The sequence below is a fragment of the Lissotriton helveticus genome, chromosome 10, assembly GCF_964261635.1.
Source record: "Lissotriton helveticus chromosome 10, aLisHel1.1, whole genome shotgun sequence".
Taxonomy (NCBI): Eukaryota; Metazoa; Chordata; class Amphibia; order Caudata; family Salamandridae; genus Lissotriton; species Lissotriton helveticus.
This window is the reverse complement of record NC_136071.1, coordinates 820,778,159-820,792,534: the sequence shown is the minus strand read 5'-3', so window position 1 is coordinate 820,792,534 and position 14,376 is coordinate 820,778,159. Positions and strand designations below refer to the sequence as shown.

The 14,376-nt window shown below is 48.0% G+C and overlaps 1 protein-coding gene across 2 annotated transcripts in view; it reads right to left on the bottom strand.

The window, feature by feature from the left end:
• Positions 1–14,376, bottom strand: part of LOC144784551 (protein nucleotidyltransferase YdiU-like) — a 319,919-nt gene that overhangs the window by 103,098 nt on the left and 202,445 nt on the right. For both annotated transcript variants that reach the window (XM_078663432.1, XM_078663433.1), the window contains 3 exons: positions 390–434; positions 225–306; positions 22–114 (listed from right to left, as the gene is read on the bottom strand). In XM_078663432.1, the coding sequence (XP_078519558.1) occupies positions 22–114; positions 225–306; positions 390–434 (220 nt within the window). The remainder of the gene's footprint in view (positions 1–21; positions 115–224; positions 307–389; positions 435–14,376) is intronic.

Below are 14,376 nucleotides of genomic sequence, written 5' to 3'. Positions count from 1 at the left end.
ACAAATGTCAGGAAGGAGTACCTTGGAAATGCTGAGATCCTCTAGCTGGGCCTGGGTGATCTCACTGAGCTCCCGAAATGTCATGGTAAAATCTGCCTTTGTGTCTTCCATCAGCTAAGGAAAATAATTCATAATGCCATCAGGTGAAGTAGTTTCTCTTCAGGAAAAGGTCAGATGGCATAATTATAGGGATGGCGAAGGGGCAAAAACAGTAATGCACTTACGTTTAAAAAGGTTACAATCACAGTTTCATCGTCTTCACTTTCTCCCAGGATGCCCAACTTAGCTTTAAACAGTTCAAAAAATCTAAGATAATGAAAGAACAGTCATAAACCACAAAGGGCATTATAAATATTTCCAAAATACATTTTTCTCAAAGACATACATACCTGTTGTAATATAACTGTGGGTATCCTTCAAGCATTTGTAATGCCCTATGAAGAAAATTTAACAAACGCTTAAGTAAATTTAGACAGAACTTCAATGCACTCACATTTTCTTTAATGAACAAACTGGCGTAACAAAACCCTGGGGGTTGGGGGTCCCCTTGCCAAGTACATGGATGCCCCTCACCCCCAGCCCACCATCTATCACTTTGCCCCACCGCCAAAATCTCTGGTATATTTTGAATTGAAACCTCCAACATTTAATGAAATGCCTCTATATTGTCTTGCTCAAAGTTTTAATAAGAAAGTGAGGCAGAGTCTTAACATATAAGCTACACCAATTGTAACATCATTGTCAAGAGCAGATTATTTCACTGAGACAGCAATCAGAACAATGCTAAGGAGCGATCCAACTGTCTCAGGAAATGCCTATTACTGAAGAACACAGAATAACTACATAGTGTCTTGATTAGAATTGACATTGAGGGAAAATAATTTGAAAATGTGTAAGACAAACCCAAACCTGCAATCTACAGACTCGACTGACAACATACACAAGGAATACACAAGATATAACTCAGTATTCTGCCAGCTCCAATAGAAATCTATTGACGTGAATTATCAGCATGCAACACACTTGCGTCTGTCAGGGATTGTGCACAAAAATAAGCCCTCTCTAGTACTTAAAATAAACTGAGTTGTTGATGGGGGGGGGGGGTCTGTTGTGTACTTTCTTTATTCTCTTATCATTTACTGTAAATCACTGAGGTAGCTATTAGGACGATGATGATGGCGATTGACTCTGTGTTACAGAGCTTTGCATACATATGTATCTTCGGTCAATAAAATGTGTTTTTAAAAAAAAACAAAAAAAACTGAGGAAGTAATTTCAATTTCTGCCATCATGGCTTTCTTAAAAAGCAGGACAAAAAAACAGGCAGGCAACACGGCTGAGGATAAAAACTGCTTAGATGCTTCAGAACGTTGAAGCAGAAGTTTGTCTGTTTGTATTTATCATGTCTGTAGTATAAATAATGGTAATTACAAGATTCAAGGCACATGTATTATAGAAAAGTGCAAACAACACCACAAATAGCACATGAAGAATATAAACAAACTATATTAGCAAAAACCTAAAGACAGAAACTATACTAACTGTAGTTGGTGAAACAATGGAAAAAGTGCAAATACATTCAAAGTGCATAAAAAAATAATCACCAGTGCAGCAATATACAAAAATCAAGCGTGTTTTGTAAAACAATACCCTTTTCTTCTTGCATCAATGTGAAAGTACTTTCAAAGTGCATGATACAAAACAAGTCCAGCAGTATGCAAAAATGAAGCAAGGTTAGTCAAACAATTCCTTCTTTGGTTTGTGCATGAAGGTACTAATATTTTAAAGTGACTTGTCAAAGAAAATGAGGTGCAACAGGTTACAAAAATCCAACCAGTTCAATCAAACTGTGGCCCTTTGATTTGTGCATGAAGGTGCAAATATGTCAAAGTGATTGTTAAAACAATAACAAGTACAACAGGTAGCAGCAAACAATCCAGGTTAGTCCACCTATGCCCCTTTGGGTTGTGCACGAAGGTGCAAATATTTCAAAGTGACTGGTAACACAATAATAAGTTCAGCAGCATACAAATGTAACCCTTACGCAAACACTTCCCTTTTTGAAGTAAACACAAGGAGATGATGGACCAAGCACTGAAACGTGTCAGACACTCACCCACAGTCACAGATCTGGGTTGAATCCATCACTGTTCTTAAGCTCACTTCGCCACCCTAGTTCAGATCCAGCCATATGCAAATCAGTCTTGGCCCTGTTCCTTATGGCAACAGTCCAGCCCGAACTGCCAAACCAGGTCTTCCCTCTTTGAAGGCACAAATATTTCAAAGTGACTAATGAAACAACAAGTTCAGCAGCATAAAAATCAAGCCAGTTGTGATGAAAACTTTACTTTTTAGTTTTGTTTGCTCACATAAAAGTGGTGGATTAAAGGAGGTGTGCCCTCCAAGGACCAGGTGATGCTAGTTCTTCCACATTACCACAGCTAGTTGTTAAGTCTATGTGCCACTAATGATCCTTTGAATAATCGGTTGATGTGACCATGGAGCTTTGACGGGAGCCGTAAGTGGCCTCTACGATGTTCGTTATTTCTACATAGACTGATGGAGGCTAGGCAACCTCGGCCCCTGTGCAAGTTGCTCCACACTGACTCCGTTGAGTCGTCAATCTTGAGTATTGGGATTGAGGGAGGGTGGGTTGGAAGCGGGATCGGCAAGGCCAGGTTGGGGGGGGTCTGCTGTGGGTGGGGGGTGGATCGAATGACAGAGAGTTTTCTGTTTGGGGATATGTTAGGGAATTTTCTGTGTTTCTTTTATTATTGCACAACCCCACTTATGTTTCTGGAGGAACAGCTGCTATACACGCTATGCCTACATAATAAGCATGACTACTGCACCCACTATGTCTGACAGTCCTCACACGACTACACTCCGAGCTCTCACTTGGAACGTGCGTGGCCTTAATGACCATCGGAAGCTCAGGAAGGTGCTACACTACTTACAACGACATGATATAGATCTTGCTCTCCTGCAGGAGACGCACCTACCGCTTGCGAGCAGACTGCTACTCAGTAGGGGATGGGCGGGACACACAGCAGCTGCGGGCTTCACCACCCACTCCAGGGGAGTAATAACCTGGGTTAACCCTAGATCGAAACTATCACAGACCACTCTAGCTGCTGATTATGAGGGGAGATACGTCTTGTCTCGCTGTGAGGGGAAGGGACTGGATCTGCTGATAATAAATGTGTATGGTCCGAACTACGATTCCCCGGAGTTCTTTCACAAGGTGGTCAGATTACCGCGCGCATATCCAGCAGCGCGTATCCTATGGGGGGGAGACCTAAACTTAGTACTAGATCCTACGCTAGACAGGTCTGCGGGACCGGTTCGTAGGCCATCTGCGGCGGCTCTAGGGGTGCAACAGGCGCTCACCGTGCTGGACTTGGTGGACGTCTGGAGGAGTGGGAACAGGGGACCAGGAGGGTATACGCACTTTTCTGCTTACCATAACATACACACAAGAATTGAATATTGGTTGGCCTCCTCCATGCTTGCCCAGATAAGCTCCTGCAAAGTTTTACCCAGGACACTGTCCGATCACTCCCCTCTGCTGCTGGTGTTAAAGACTCCTCGGAAATTTATACCCCCGTTCACCTGGCGCTTCCCACCTTATTCACTCCTCGACCCAGTGTTCAGGGGGAAATAGCAGAGGAGATTGATGTTTTTTTCTAAGCAAATATAGGCTTGGTGGACAACTTCCTGACTATCTGGGAAGCCTTTAAGGTATTTATCCGAGAGTAGCTATGTCTAAGCACTCTGGAGTACTAAAATCCATCCGACAGCGACTGGCCACGCTGGAAAGCCAACTTGCGACCCTTGAACACCGGCAGCGGTCTACCCCATGAATATCACGAGGAAGCTGATAGGGAAGTGCAACACATGGGGAAATACGCCACGGCGCATTTGTACGGGGAGGGTGAACGACCAAGCTCGCTATTAGCCAGGTTGATTAAAGGAGATAGAGGAGAGACCCGGATTGCTGAACTATGCACAGCGGATGGCACAAGGGTGTCGGAGGAAGTGGAAATTGCAGAGGAATTTCGAAGATACTACTCTGACCTGTACTCTGCCAAAGTTGGAGACCTCACTGCGGAGGCGAGTGATTATTTGGACCACATTGATTTACCACAGCTGAAAGACTCTGATAAAGAATTCCTAATGGCCACTATAGAAAAGGACGAAATTGTCGATGCTCTGGCTAGCATGCGATCTGGCAGTGCTCCGGAAGCTGATGGCCCTACAGTTGCATTCTACAAAGCCTTCCAAGATAAGTTACTCCCACACTTATCTAAGTTATTTGATGACATTTGCGTGGACGGGGCTATGCCGCCGTCGATGAGAGAGGCCCTCATAGTTACCATACTTAAACCAGGGAAGGAGCCTAATGAGTGTGGCTCATATAGACCTCTTTCGTTGATGAATGTAGACACCAAAATATACGCCAAGGTGCTAGCTACCCGCCTTGCCCTTCTGGCGCCCGAATTGGTGGCGCCGGAACAAGCTGGGTTCATACCCAGTAGAAACTTGACGTATAATATTCGCACGGTCCTAGGTACCATGCAACATGTACGGCAAGATACAAGAGCGATCGCGGTTTTCCTGGACATGGAAAAGGCATTTGACCCCGTCGAATGGCCCTTCCTGTCTCTGGTGCTGCGGCGTTTCGGTCTGGGCGAGCCATTCCTGCAAATGATAGGGGCACTGTATTATAAACCGACGGCGCGACTCCTTCTGGGGGACCTGGTTACTGACCCCTTTCAGACTGGCAGAGGTACGAGACAGGGCTGTCCCCTCTCCCCATTGCTCTATGCTCTGGTGGCGGAACCGCTGGCCTGCGCACTACGCGAATACCACGGCCATGAGGGAGTCAGCTTCCCATCCTACAAGATAGTGGTATTGACTTACGCGGATGACACCTTGTTATATGTCCGCGAACCGGAACGCAACCTGTCCTCCATGCTGAGGGAAGTAGTGCGCTTCGGCGCTATCTCTGTCTTGAAGGTTAATTGGACGAAATCGCTTTTCCGCTAACCCCGATAACCAGGCAATTCGAAATGGAGTTCCCTCTCCTGTGGTCAGAAGACTCGGTCCGATACCCGGGGATAAGGCTGCACTCGGACTCGGAGACGCTGCTACGTGAAAATTACGGAGTGGCCTGCAGCAAACTTGAAGACAACGTTGAGAAGTGGTGTAAACTGCCCCTATCGCTCATGGGGCGCATTGCCCTTATGAAAATGGTGGTACTCCCCAGATTTCATTTCTTATTTAACGCCATACCGATGGTACTGTCGAAGGCCTTCTTCCAGGTCCTGACGCAGCTAATGGTTAAGTTGGCCTGGGCGGGCAAACAGCCTTGAGTTAAATGGTCTGTCCTGACACTCCCATACGAAATGGGCGGTTTGGCGGCCCCGGATCTGGAGCTGTATTACAGAGTGGCGCAGGAGGCACATCTTCACACTTGGATTCATGGGGATGATGGCATACCCCACCTACGGATGGAGCGCCTGTTCGCAGAACCACTGCCACTCCCAGCTACGATTTGCCGACCGGTAGACCGCAGGACTGGCATACTGGACTCACTCCTGTCCACGAATCACGCTTGGCATACTCTACTGCAGAAGCAGGGAGGAGCCCTCATGTACTCGCCTCATGTGCTTGTTGAGTGGGCCCACTGGGTATCGCCACTCACGGAGGGTGGCGTCATACTTGCACTGCACCAACTGGGCATCTCCACAATGGGAGACATGTTCAAGGACGGGAGGGCCAAAGAGTGGGGTCAGGGGGTAACGAATGCCGCTCATGCCTCATTGTTAGTGAAGTTTCAGTTTCACAGGGTACGCAGTGCTCTACTGGCATTGCTAGGCTCGGACCTGTCGGAGCCTCCGGAGGTTCCGGAACTAACTCATGTAATTAAGGCCGGGTCTCCTCGGAAGCTGATAACTACGCTATACAAAACAGCAATCAAGCACAGGGAACACCAGTTTGTGAAGGCTAGAGATGCCTGGCAGCGGGACTTGCAGTTCACCATTGACGACGGACTATGGAGATACTGCTGCATGAGCACGAAGAAAATATCTCTCAATGGCAGGCATAGATTGATACATTTTACATTTCTCCAGAGAGTGTACTGCACGCCGGAGAGATTACACAGATACGGCCTTAGGGCCACAGCGGAATGTGATTGTTGCCGAACACAAGCTGCGGACTTCCTCCACATGGCGTGGACGTGTCCGGGGATCAGCAGATACTGGTGTGGCATCTACGTGGAGCTAAACAGGATACTGGGCACAGACTTGACCCCAGACCCGGCACTGGCGCTGATAGGGTACTCCAGGCCGCTGCCGGTTGCCGTAAGGCGCCTTGCGGATATGGAATTACTGATCGCCAGACGGGTACTGGCGATGTGCTGGATGAGAGGCCCACTGCCCTCAGTCAAAAGATGGGCGCATGACATGTTATATAGTTGTACTCAATCAGAATTTTATAGCGAGCTTCTACCACCAACCAGCCGACCGAAAAACTTCTGGGGCTTATATAGGACAAGACTGGGTAGTGAAGAAAATGGGGAGACAGATGGTGGAGATGTGATGGGATTGGGGGGAGTACCCGAGGACCCACGGCCAGAAGAGGAGGGGTAGCTCTGCACTGAGTGATGTGATTGTAGATGGGGTGACTAAGGGATCGACAACGCTGAGCCCGGTGTGGTGCTCTGCAGCAGTTTAGAGACAGGGATAGGACGCAGAGTTTACTAGTCACTGAGTGGGGACGGAGGGGCACGGGGAGAGGGGCGGGGGGGTGTTGATGTTGTGATTTTGGTTCAGTTCAGACCTAATTAGGAGGGGGGTTAGGGGCACGGGGGCGGTCGGAATAGTACACTGTACTCCACATTAAGTCACCTCTTACTACCAGGGAAGTACGGAGATACACTTGTCACCTTGTATCTTCCTCTCCCCTCTCCCTCCCCCTCCCCCTATTCCCCCCCCCCTCCCCCCTCCATTTCAGCCCTGGGTACACTTGGATATGTAATATCGCCGCCGGACCTCCGGGTTGTCGGCTGAAAGGCTGTGTTGTACCAGATTGAATCAGTCATCATCCTTGATTAATCGAAGCGGCCGGCCTCCGGGTTGTAGGCCAGGAGCTGTGTAAGTTGCGACTGTTACTCAATAAAGGTCTTAAAACTTAAAAAAAAAAAAAAAATAAAGTGGTGGATTAAAGAGAATGCAAGGGGTGCCCAGTCAGCATAGGAAAGTCGGAATAATGCTCACTTAGTTTATACTGCTAAGAGTCCTGGTATTGCTTCCAAGATACTGTTTCTTTGTTTCTCTGCATATGGTTGTTCAGCGATCCTGCCTCCCCACCCTACAAAGCTCTGTCCCTTGCCTGCCATCTTCTCATAGCAAGATTTACTGTTAGCAGCACTGGCAGTATCCAGGAATCAGTGGAAATGACCATAGCCTTCGCCTGCACCACAGAGGGAAGAGGGAAGGTGCAGCTGATTGGGGTATTACTGCGGAGTAACAATCCCTGTTGAGGACGGTAGGCATCGTTTCTCGGTATTTCTAACTGAATACGAATACCACCTTTGGCACAGTTGTCATTTTGTGCAGTAGTAGTGTTTCATTGCTTCATGGGAGTAGGCAATTACATGCAGTTAAAGAAGGCATGCAATTTGTAAGTCCCCCACCATGAAAGCATAGCTGAAAACTACAATCAGGCGAGGAAGGCACATAATCTAAGGATAACTCAGCTAATAAGCAGGACAAACCTATGAAGGAAAGCTGTTCAGATATACAGTCTACCCCTTCCCTAGGCAAGAGTCAGTCATTAGCTTGGAGAAGCTGCCAGTCCCGTCCAGATTCACGTCTGATTATGTTTTCACAGGGGTCTGGCGCAGTCATGCCCCATCTCTGAAATTCCAAGCTACTTCTTGACATATACTGTGACTTTAAAAGTCATTGATGATCAAGTTTGTGTAGGAGCTCAGCCATGTTTACTAGCAACATTGCCCCCATCCTTGTCAAGTTGCAGTGTAGATTTGTGGTCTAGTTGTTGTAGGGCCTTTCCTTTTCTGGAGTATTCTTGGTTGTCAAGTGTTCTGAATTTCACAAAGCCGTCCCACACATCAGATTGACATTCTAGTGCAATTTGCTCAAAATTGCAGCTTTCATATGAGACGTGTGGTCGAAAGATTGTCACGGATTTAACACTGAAACATTCTCCTCTTGGTTTGGGGTAAAATGTGAACATTTGTAATTGAGGGAACAACTAGAGAACACAAAAATGGTGCATTTTGTTTCTGGCTAGATGCAGCTTTAGTTGCCTCTCAGAGATCATACCATCAATATGCAGAGGAGTGGCATCAAACCAGCAACCCCCCCCCCCCGCGTCCCCCCAACCACCCTGATCAGCTGCACTCAAATGATTTGCTGTTGTAACTGTCTTCCACGATGCAGGCAGTGTTGCCTGTTCGACGAACATTTCATTGGCACAGTAAGTATATGATTCACTGTAGAGAGATGCATCCTCATACTTTTTCTTTGTGCTATGCATCTGTGGTGAATTATAGCCCTGGATTTCTGTGGAAAGTCCATTATATGATAGTGAATTATTTTGTGCATTATTACTCTATGAATTGATTCTACTGCTCAGTGTTTACAGAAAGTAGACGTTTCTACAAACCCAACACCCAAACGAAGATCTCTGTTCCGCAGTGGGGAAGCTGGAAATGTTGGTAAAAGTCTCAAGTCTTTGTAAGACTGCAGTTATGGAATCACCATGCCATCTGAGGTAGGAATCTTCTGTATAAACTAGACTTCCAAATTCCCCCTTTGGTGGCCCCTTCCCTTGTATCATCACAGTTACTATAATGTAATGTTCATCTACACCCAGCTCGAATCCCACTCAGATGCTCTGTACCCCAAAGCTACTTGTGCTCACAATCCCATCCTAATTGTGGCAAGTCTTCCCACATGATGCTCTCAAGTGCCCCCAGTTCTCACAATGAAATCTTCTGTTAACATCCCCGGTTAACGACTGCCCCCTGCGTGTCCCTCAGTTACCGCTAGGGGGGTGCTTCCTTTGTGCCCTCCTGCCCTATGCTAGTGCCACAGATGACTTATCCATCACCAATCATTCCCTCTAGTAATCCTTAAATGCCACTTCCCTGAGTCCAAACAAGTCTCATCTGTTGAACACATAAGTGCTCCCCTGTCCCTCTTTACCCTGCCTCTCCAGATGGAACCGACACTGTACCCTGCTAGCAATCACCCCCAGTGCCTTCCTTTCCTTCCCCAAAATCCCCACTCGGAGTACACTGTTGTATCTCTTTGTACCCAGAGGCTTATGCCTCCTGATTTCTCTCATGCAACGCTCACTCTGCGACACATGCTACCTCTTCGCTACCTCACAATGTTCGTAGGCCACCAATCATTCTGCCTGACTTCCGCAACAGCCAGTAGAATGTCCCTTCTGCCCCATCCCCAATTGCACCTGCAATGTTTCCATTCTATGCCCCCGCACTGCCCCCGTTATCCCAATCTGCGGTCCTCACAGACCCTAATTGCTTCAGACATTGAGCTTCCAACCACCAATGCAGGTCTATCTGTGGCAGCGGCAGACGCATCCACTTGGTGTGAGCTGCTTTGCCTGGTACGTGAGGTCCCAGGTGACTCGCGCATTTGTCCTGCAAATTGTTTTTAAAATGTAATCTTTTTTAACATTCCTGTTTTAAAGTTAAGCTAAATGTGATCTACCTCACTGTTGCTTTTGTGGCGCGCCCCGTTCCGCCGCATCCTTGAGGGCGTTTGTTCGCGGAGGGTGAAGCAGCCCAGCACTTCCGGGCACGCCAGGAAACAGGGTAGCGCTCTAGTCGCGCTGTCCTGCCCCTGATTTAATGCGGGTAGCACAACGGCCGCGCAGCGGACACGCCGCCGGCGCGCCAAAGGCAAGCCCGTCTGCGCCCAGTCGCGGCCAGAACCCCTGCCCAAGTTAACATCGTAGGACTAAGTAGGTCACAGTATACCAGAGAACAGCTGCTTAACTGGTGCCCCAAGGTCAAAGATGAATGCAGGCACAAGATACAGGCGGAAACAATGCCTTTCCGTTGTATGGAATGCGCCTATGATGCCTTAGCATCATGTGGTAACGGGGGGAGGAAGAAACAATCAAAACTATTAGCATGATACTGCTGAACTGTCGCTCTCTGAATAAGCACAAACTGAAAGTCCACGACATATTAACGGATGGCCAGCCAGATGTGCTCTTTCTGACAGAGACATGGCTTGACGAGTCATCTGCCCCGGAGATCCTAGAAGCCCTTCCTCCAGCATACGGCCTGCTAAGAATTGACAGGGGGGCCCAGCGAGGGGGGGAATTGCGATGGTTCACAAACGGGACCTAGCGTGTGTGCTAGATGCAGTAAACATTACGAATAGTGAGGCAGGATTTTTTTCGATCAAAGTTTCCCTGAAAAACACTAATAATGGCTTTCTTATTTATCGGCCTCCAGGGACGGCCACTCAATTTATAGTTAGCCTGGTAGAGGTGGTAACTCAGCCTGCACTTCGCTATAGCAAGCTCCTCATTTTGGGTGACCTTAATATGCACTTTGAGGGCGCAAGCTGTACAGAGGCGCAAGGTGTCATAACCGCTTTGAAGCCCTTGATGCTAGAACTTCAATCACTGACACCCACGCATCAATTGGGCCATCTGCTAGACCCTATTTTTGCTAATTGGGAAGGAGTGGATGTTCAGCCCCCCACCAGGGTTCCCTGGTCTGACCACTGCCTAGTACCGTTTTCCGTGGCATACAGCTCGATGGAACTGAAAGAGAGGCAACCCTTACTCCCCAAACGCAGGAATTGGAAAAAATTTACCCAGGAATCATTCAAGCTGGCCTTGATGCTAGAGCCTCCACCGCGTAGTGACACCCTCAGTGAGGCCTGGAAAGTCTATGAAGAGTGGATGGCGAAGGTGTTAGATAAAGTGGCCCCATGGACGAACAAGGCCCCTGTAAGGCTTACTAAAACTGCTCCATGGATTAACAAGGAGCTTATGGCAGCCAAATCCATATGCAAAACCCTAAAACGTAACTGGCGTAAAGATTACGGATTAATTCTCAAACAGCAATATAAGGACAGTTTGAGGAAGTATCACAAACTGATAAGAAAAGCGAAAGGAGAATTCCTTAAGGAGAGGATAGAGTCAGCGAAGAATCCCTGCAAGGAATTATTCACTATATATAAGGAGCTCACGGCTCCCACCAGGATAGTAGCCCAAGACACCTTTTCCGAGGAGGCCTGCGAATTGATTGCAGACCACTTCGAAAAAAAGGTGGAGAAAATATACGCCTCCTTCCCGGTTGGGACCGGCATGTATACAAGTGACCCGAAGAGTTGCATGAAGCACACTGAGGACATACACCTGGATTGCTTCGAAGTTCCTTCTAGACGGGAATTGCTGAGCATTGCGTGCAGTATTCAATCAGGCTCCCCCAATTATGCTGCCCCGCCCAAGAGTTTTAGGAATCAGTTAGAAACTGTAATTGATCATATTGGTCACATGGCCTTACTCTCCTTTCAGGAGAGCCATGTGCCTGATGAGTGGAAAAGGGCCCAGATTAATCCTTTAAAAAAGAAAGCAAACCTCAACATATCGCAACTGGAAAATCTCAGACCCATCTCGCTTCTTCCGTTTTGTATAAAGGTTGTGGAAAAAATAGCAAATATCCAGCTTATGAAATTCATGGAAGAAGGTCAGTTTCTCCATCCGACACAATCTGGCTTTAGGGCCAGGCATTCAACAGAAACAGCCCTTCTTTTCTCTACGGAGATTCTCCAGCAAAAAGTGGATGAGGGACAGACAGCGGCCTTGGTTCTATTGGACCTGAGTGCGGCGTTTGATACCGTGTCGCATACTACGATGCTGACCCGCCTCACAGAAATTGGAGTTGAGGGATCGGCTCATAAGTGGCTATGCTCATTTTTAAAGGATAGAAGCTTCCAAGTACACTGTCCTCCTTTCAAATCTACCCCCCGATGGCTAAGGCACGGGGTACCACAGGGCTCGAGTCTGAGCCCCACCTTATTCAACCTTTATATGGAGCCCCTTGCACGAATTGTGGAATCATACGGGGTGGATATTGTTTCATACGCCGACGATACACATTTAGTGATTACCTTAGCCCAAAGCCAGGTCGAGGCGGCAGCCAACTTTTCCACCTGTCTTATGGCTCTTGCCGATTGGATGAATAAAAACTGCCTGCGCCTTAACGGAAATAAGATCGAGGTACTGGTGATCGGGAGAACCCCCTCTATCTGGACATCGGCCTGGTGGCCGGCTGAGTTGGGAACTACACCTACCCCCTCAGGGATGGTGAAGAATTTAGGCGTCCTTTTGGACACCAACCTTTCCTTTGGACAGCACATTGGAGGGCTGTCAGGTAAATGCTATGGCATTTTAAAAACCTTACCCAAAGTCCTTGACCTTCTTCCCGTCAACTCTAGGAAAATGTTAATACATGCCCTAGTCACCCCCCATCTGGACTATGGGAATTCCCTACTCATTGGCCTGAACAAGAAAGGGATTCAACAGCTCCAATGTGTTCAAAATGCGGCGGCCCGACTTGTCCTGAATCTGTCTAGAGGGACATCAGGGAAACAGGCCTTGTCGACCCTTCATTGGCTTCCCATACGGGAACGCATTTTGTTCAAAACAATGTGCATTACACACCGCATCGCTCAAGGAAGAGGTCCTATTTATCTACAAAAACTGTTGACCATTCACTGCCCCATACGCAATTGGAGATCACTGGGAAGTATGTAGTTCCATGTCCCCCGCATCCATAAAGCGCGAATGGGAGGTCGCTCACTTAGGTACCTCGCCTGCAAACTGTGGAACAAACTTCCCATTGAACTTCGTATGGAACCGTCGGAAGTAAGGTTCCGCCTCAAGCTCAAAACACACCTCTTCCCGAGAGTCTAATTCTTGTAAGTGGGGTCTCTCTACCTCCTCGTGTTACCGAGCTACCGAAGTCATGCTCCCTTGTTGGACTGTATCCACAGCGCGGGGACACACTGATATAGTGTAACCAGGCGCTTTATAAATGATTTTAATATTATTATTATTATTAATGTACCCATTCTGTGCGCTCTGCTGCATCTTTCAATACACACAGACCATTCAGCCATCTGTGTCCTACGACTTCCCTTAATACTTTGTGATAACTGTACAGCCAGACCCAAACTATTTGGCCTAAACGAGACAGGACTGTGCTTCTACCATCCTTTGCTCCCTCTATTTGACCTCTTGCTGAGACCAGTTTTCCCAAATATGTCTCTTAACCTGTGCCTCAGGCGACTCTTCACTGTCTACACACCAGCAATTACCTTTATAGTGCCTCCCTCATTTTGTCTTATATGCCACAGATGACCCTCATTGCGCTCTCACCCCTGACTGCCAGAAGGTACTCACTTCCCAATATCCAAAAGCCCCCATTGCATGAATCCTGCAGCCTTGTGTCCCCTTCGGGTCCCCTGATGCCTCCCAGATTTATCCCCATGCACTGCTCCCTCAGCCCCAGGCTCCTTCCCTCAGTGCCCAAGATGTCCATGATCTGCATCTCTATCCCACAGATACTCCCTTCCTATGTCTTAGATGCCAGCCTTCTCCAGCCCCACTCCAATGCCCACAGGCACTCCCCTCCTATGTCTCAGATGCCAGCCTTCTCCAGCCCCACTCCAATGCCCACAGGCACTCCCCTCCTATGTCTCAGATGCCAGCCTTCTCCAGCCCCACTCCAATGCCCACAGGCACTCCCCTCCTATGTCTCAGATGCCAGCCTTCTACAGCCCCACTCCAATTTCCAAATCAAAATGCCTGAAAGCAACACCTCTCTCAGCTCGCCTGATGCCTGTTCCAGACCTACATCCCCAAATGTCCAGTGTCCCAGGGACCTTATTTCAGTGACTTTTAGCCACAAATGTGCCATTTGGTCATTCATACTCCTGGTCCACAGACACCCCCTCTGCAGTCCTAACCACCAACTATCCCCAGTTACCACCATCCTCTGTCCCTACCCTTAAGTGCCTTCTCAAAGTGGTTCCTCTGTCCGCTTTAATTGCCCTTTAGTGGCTCTTTCTCTATGCCCAGGGCAACGGCTCTCTACCTGTACCACAACTGCCATCTTTGAAGTCCCGAGATATGGTCTGTGTGTGCCACAGATTCCCATGTTCCATGTCTCTACCCCCCCCCACACACACTTTGCGCCACAGATGCCCTCTCTCCTATCCTCCTTCCCAGAAGCACCTGTCAGGGGGCCTAGGCTGTCACTGTGTATTCTATCAGCTTCTCCCCACTGGC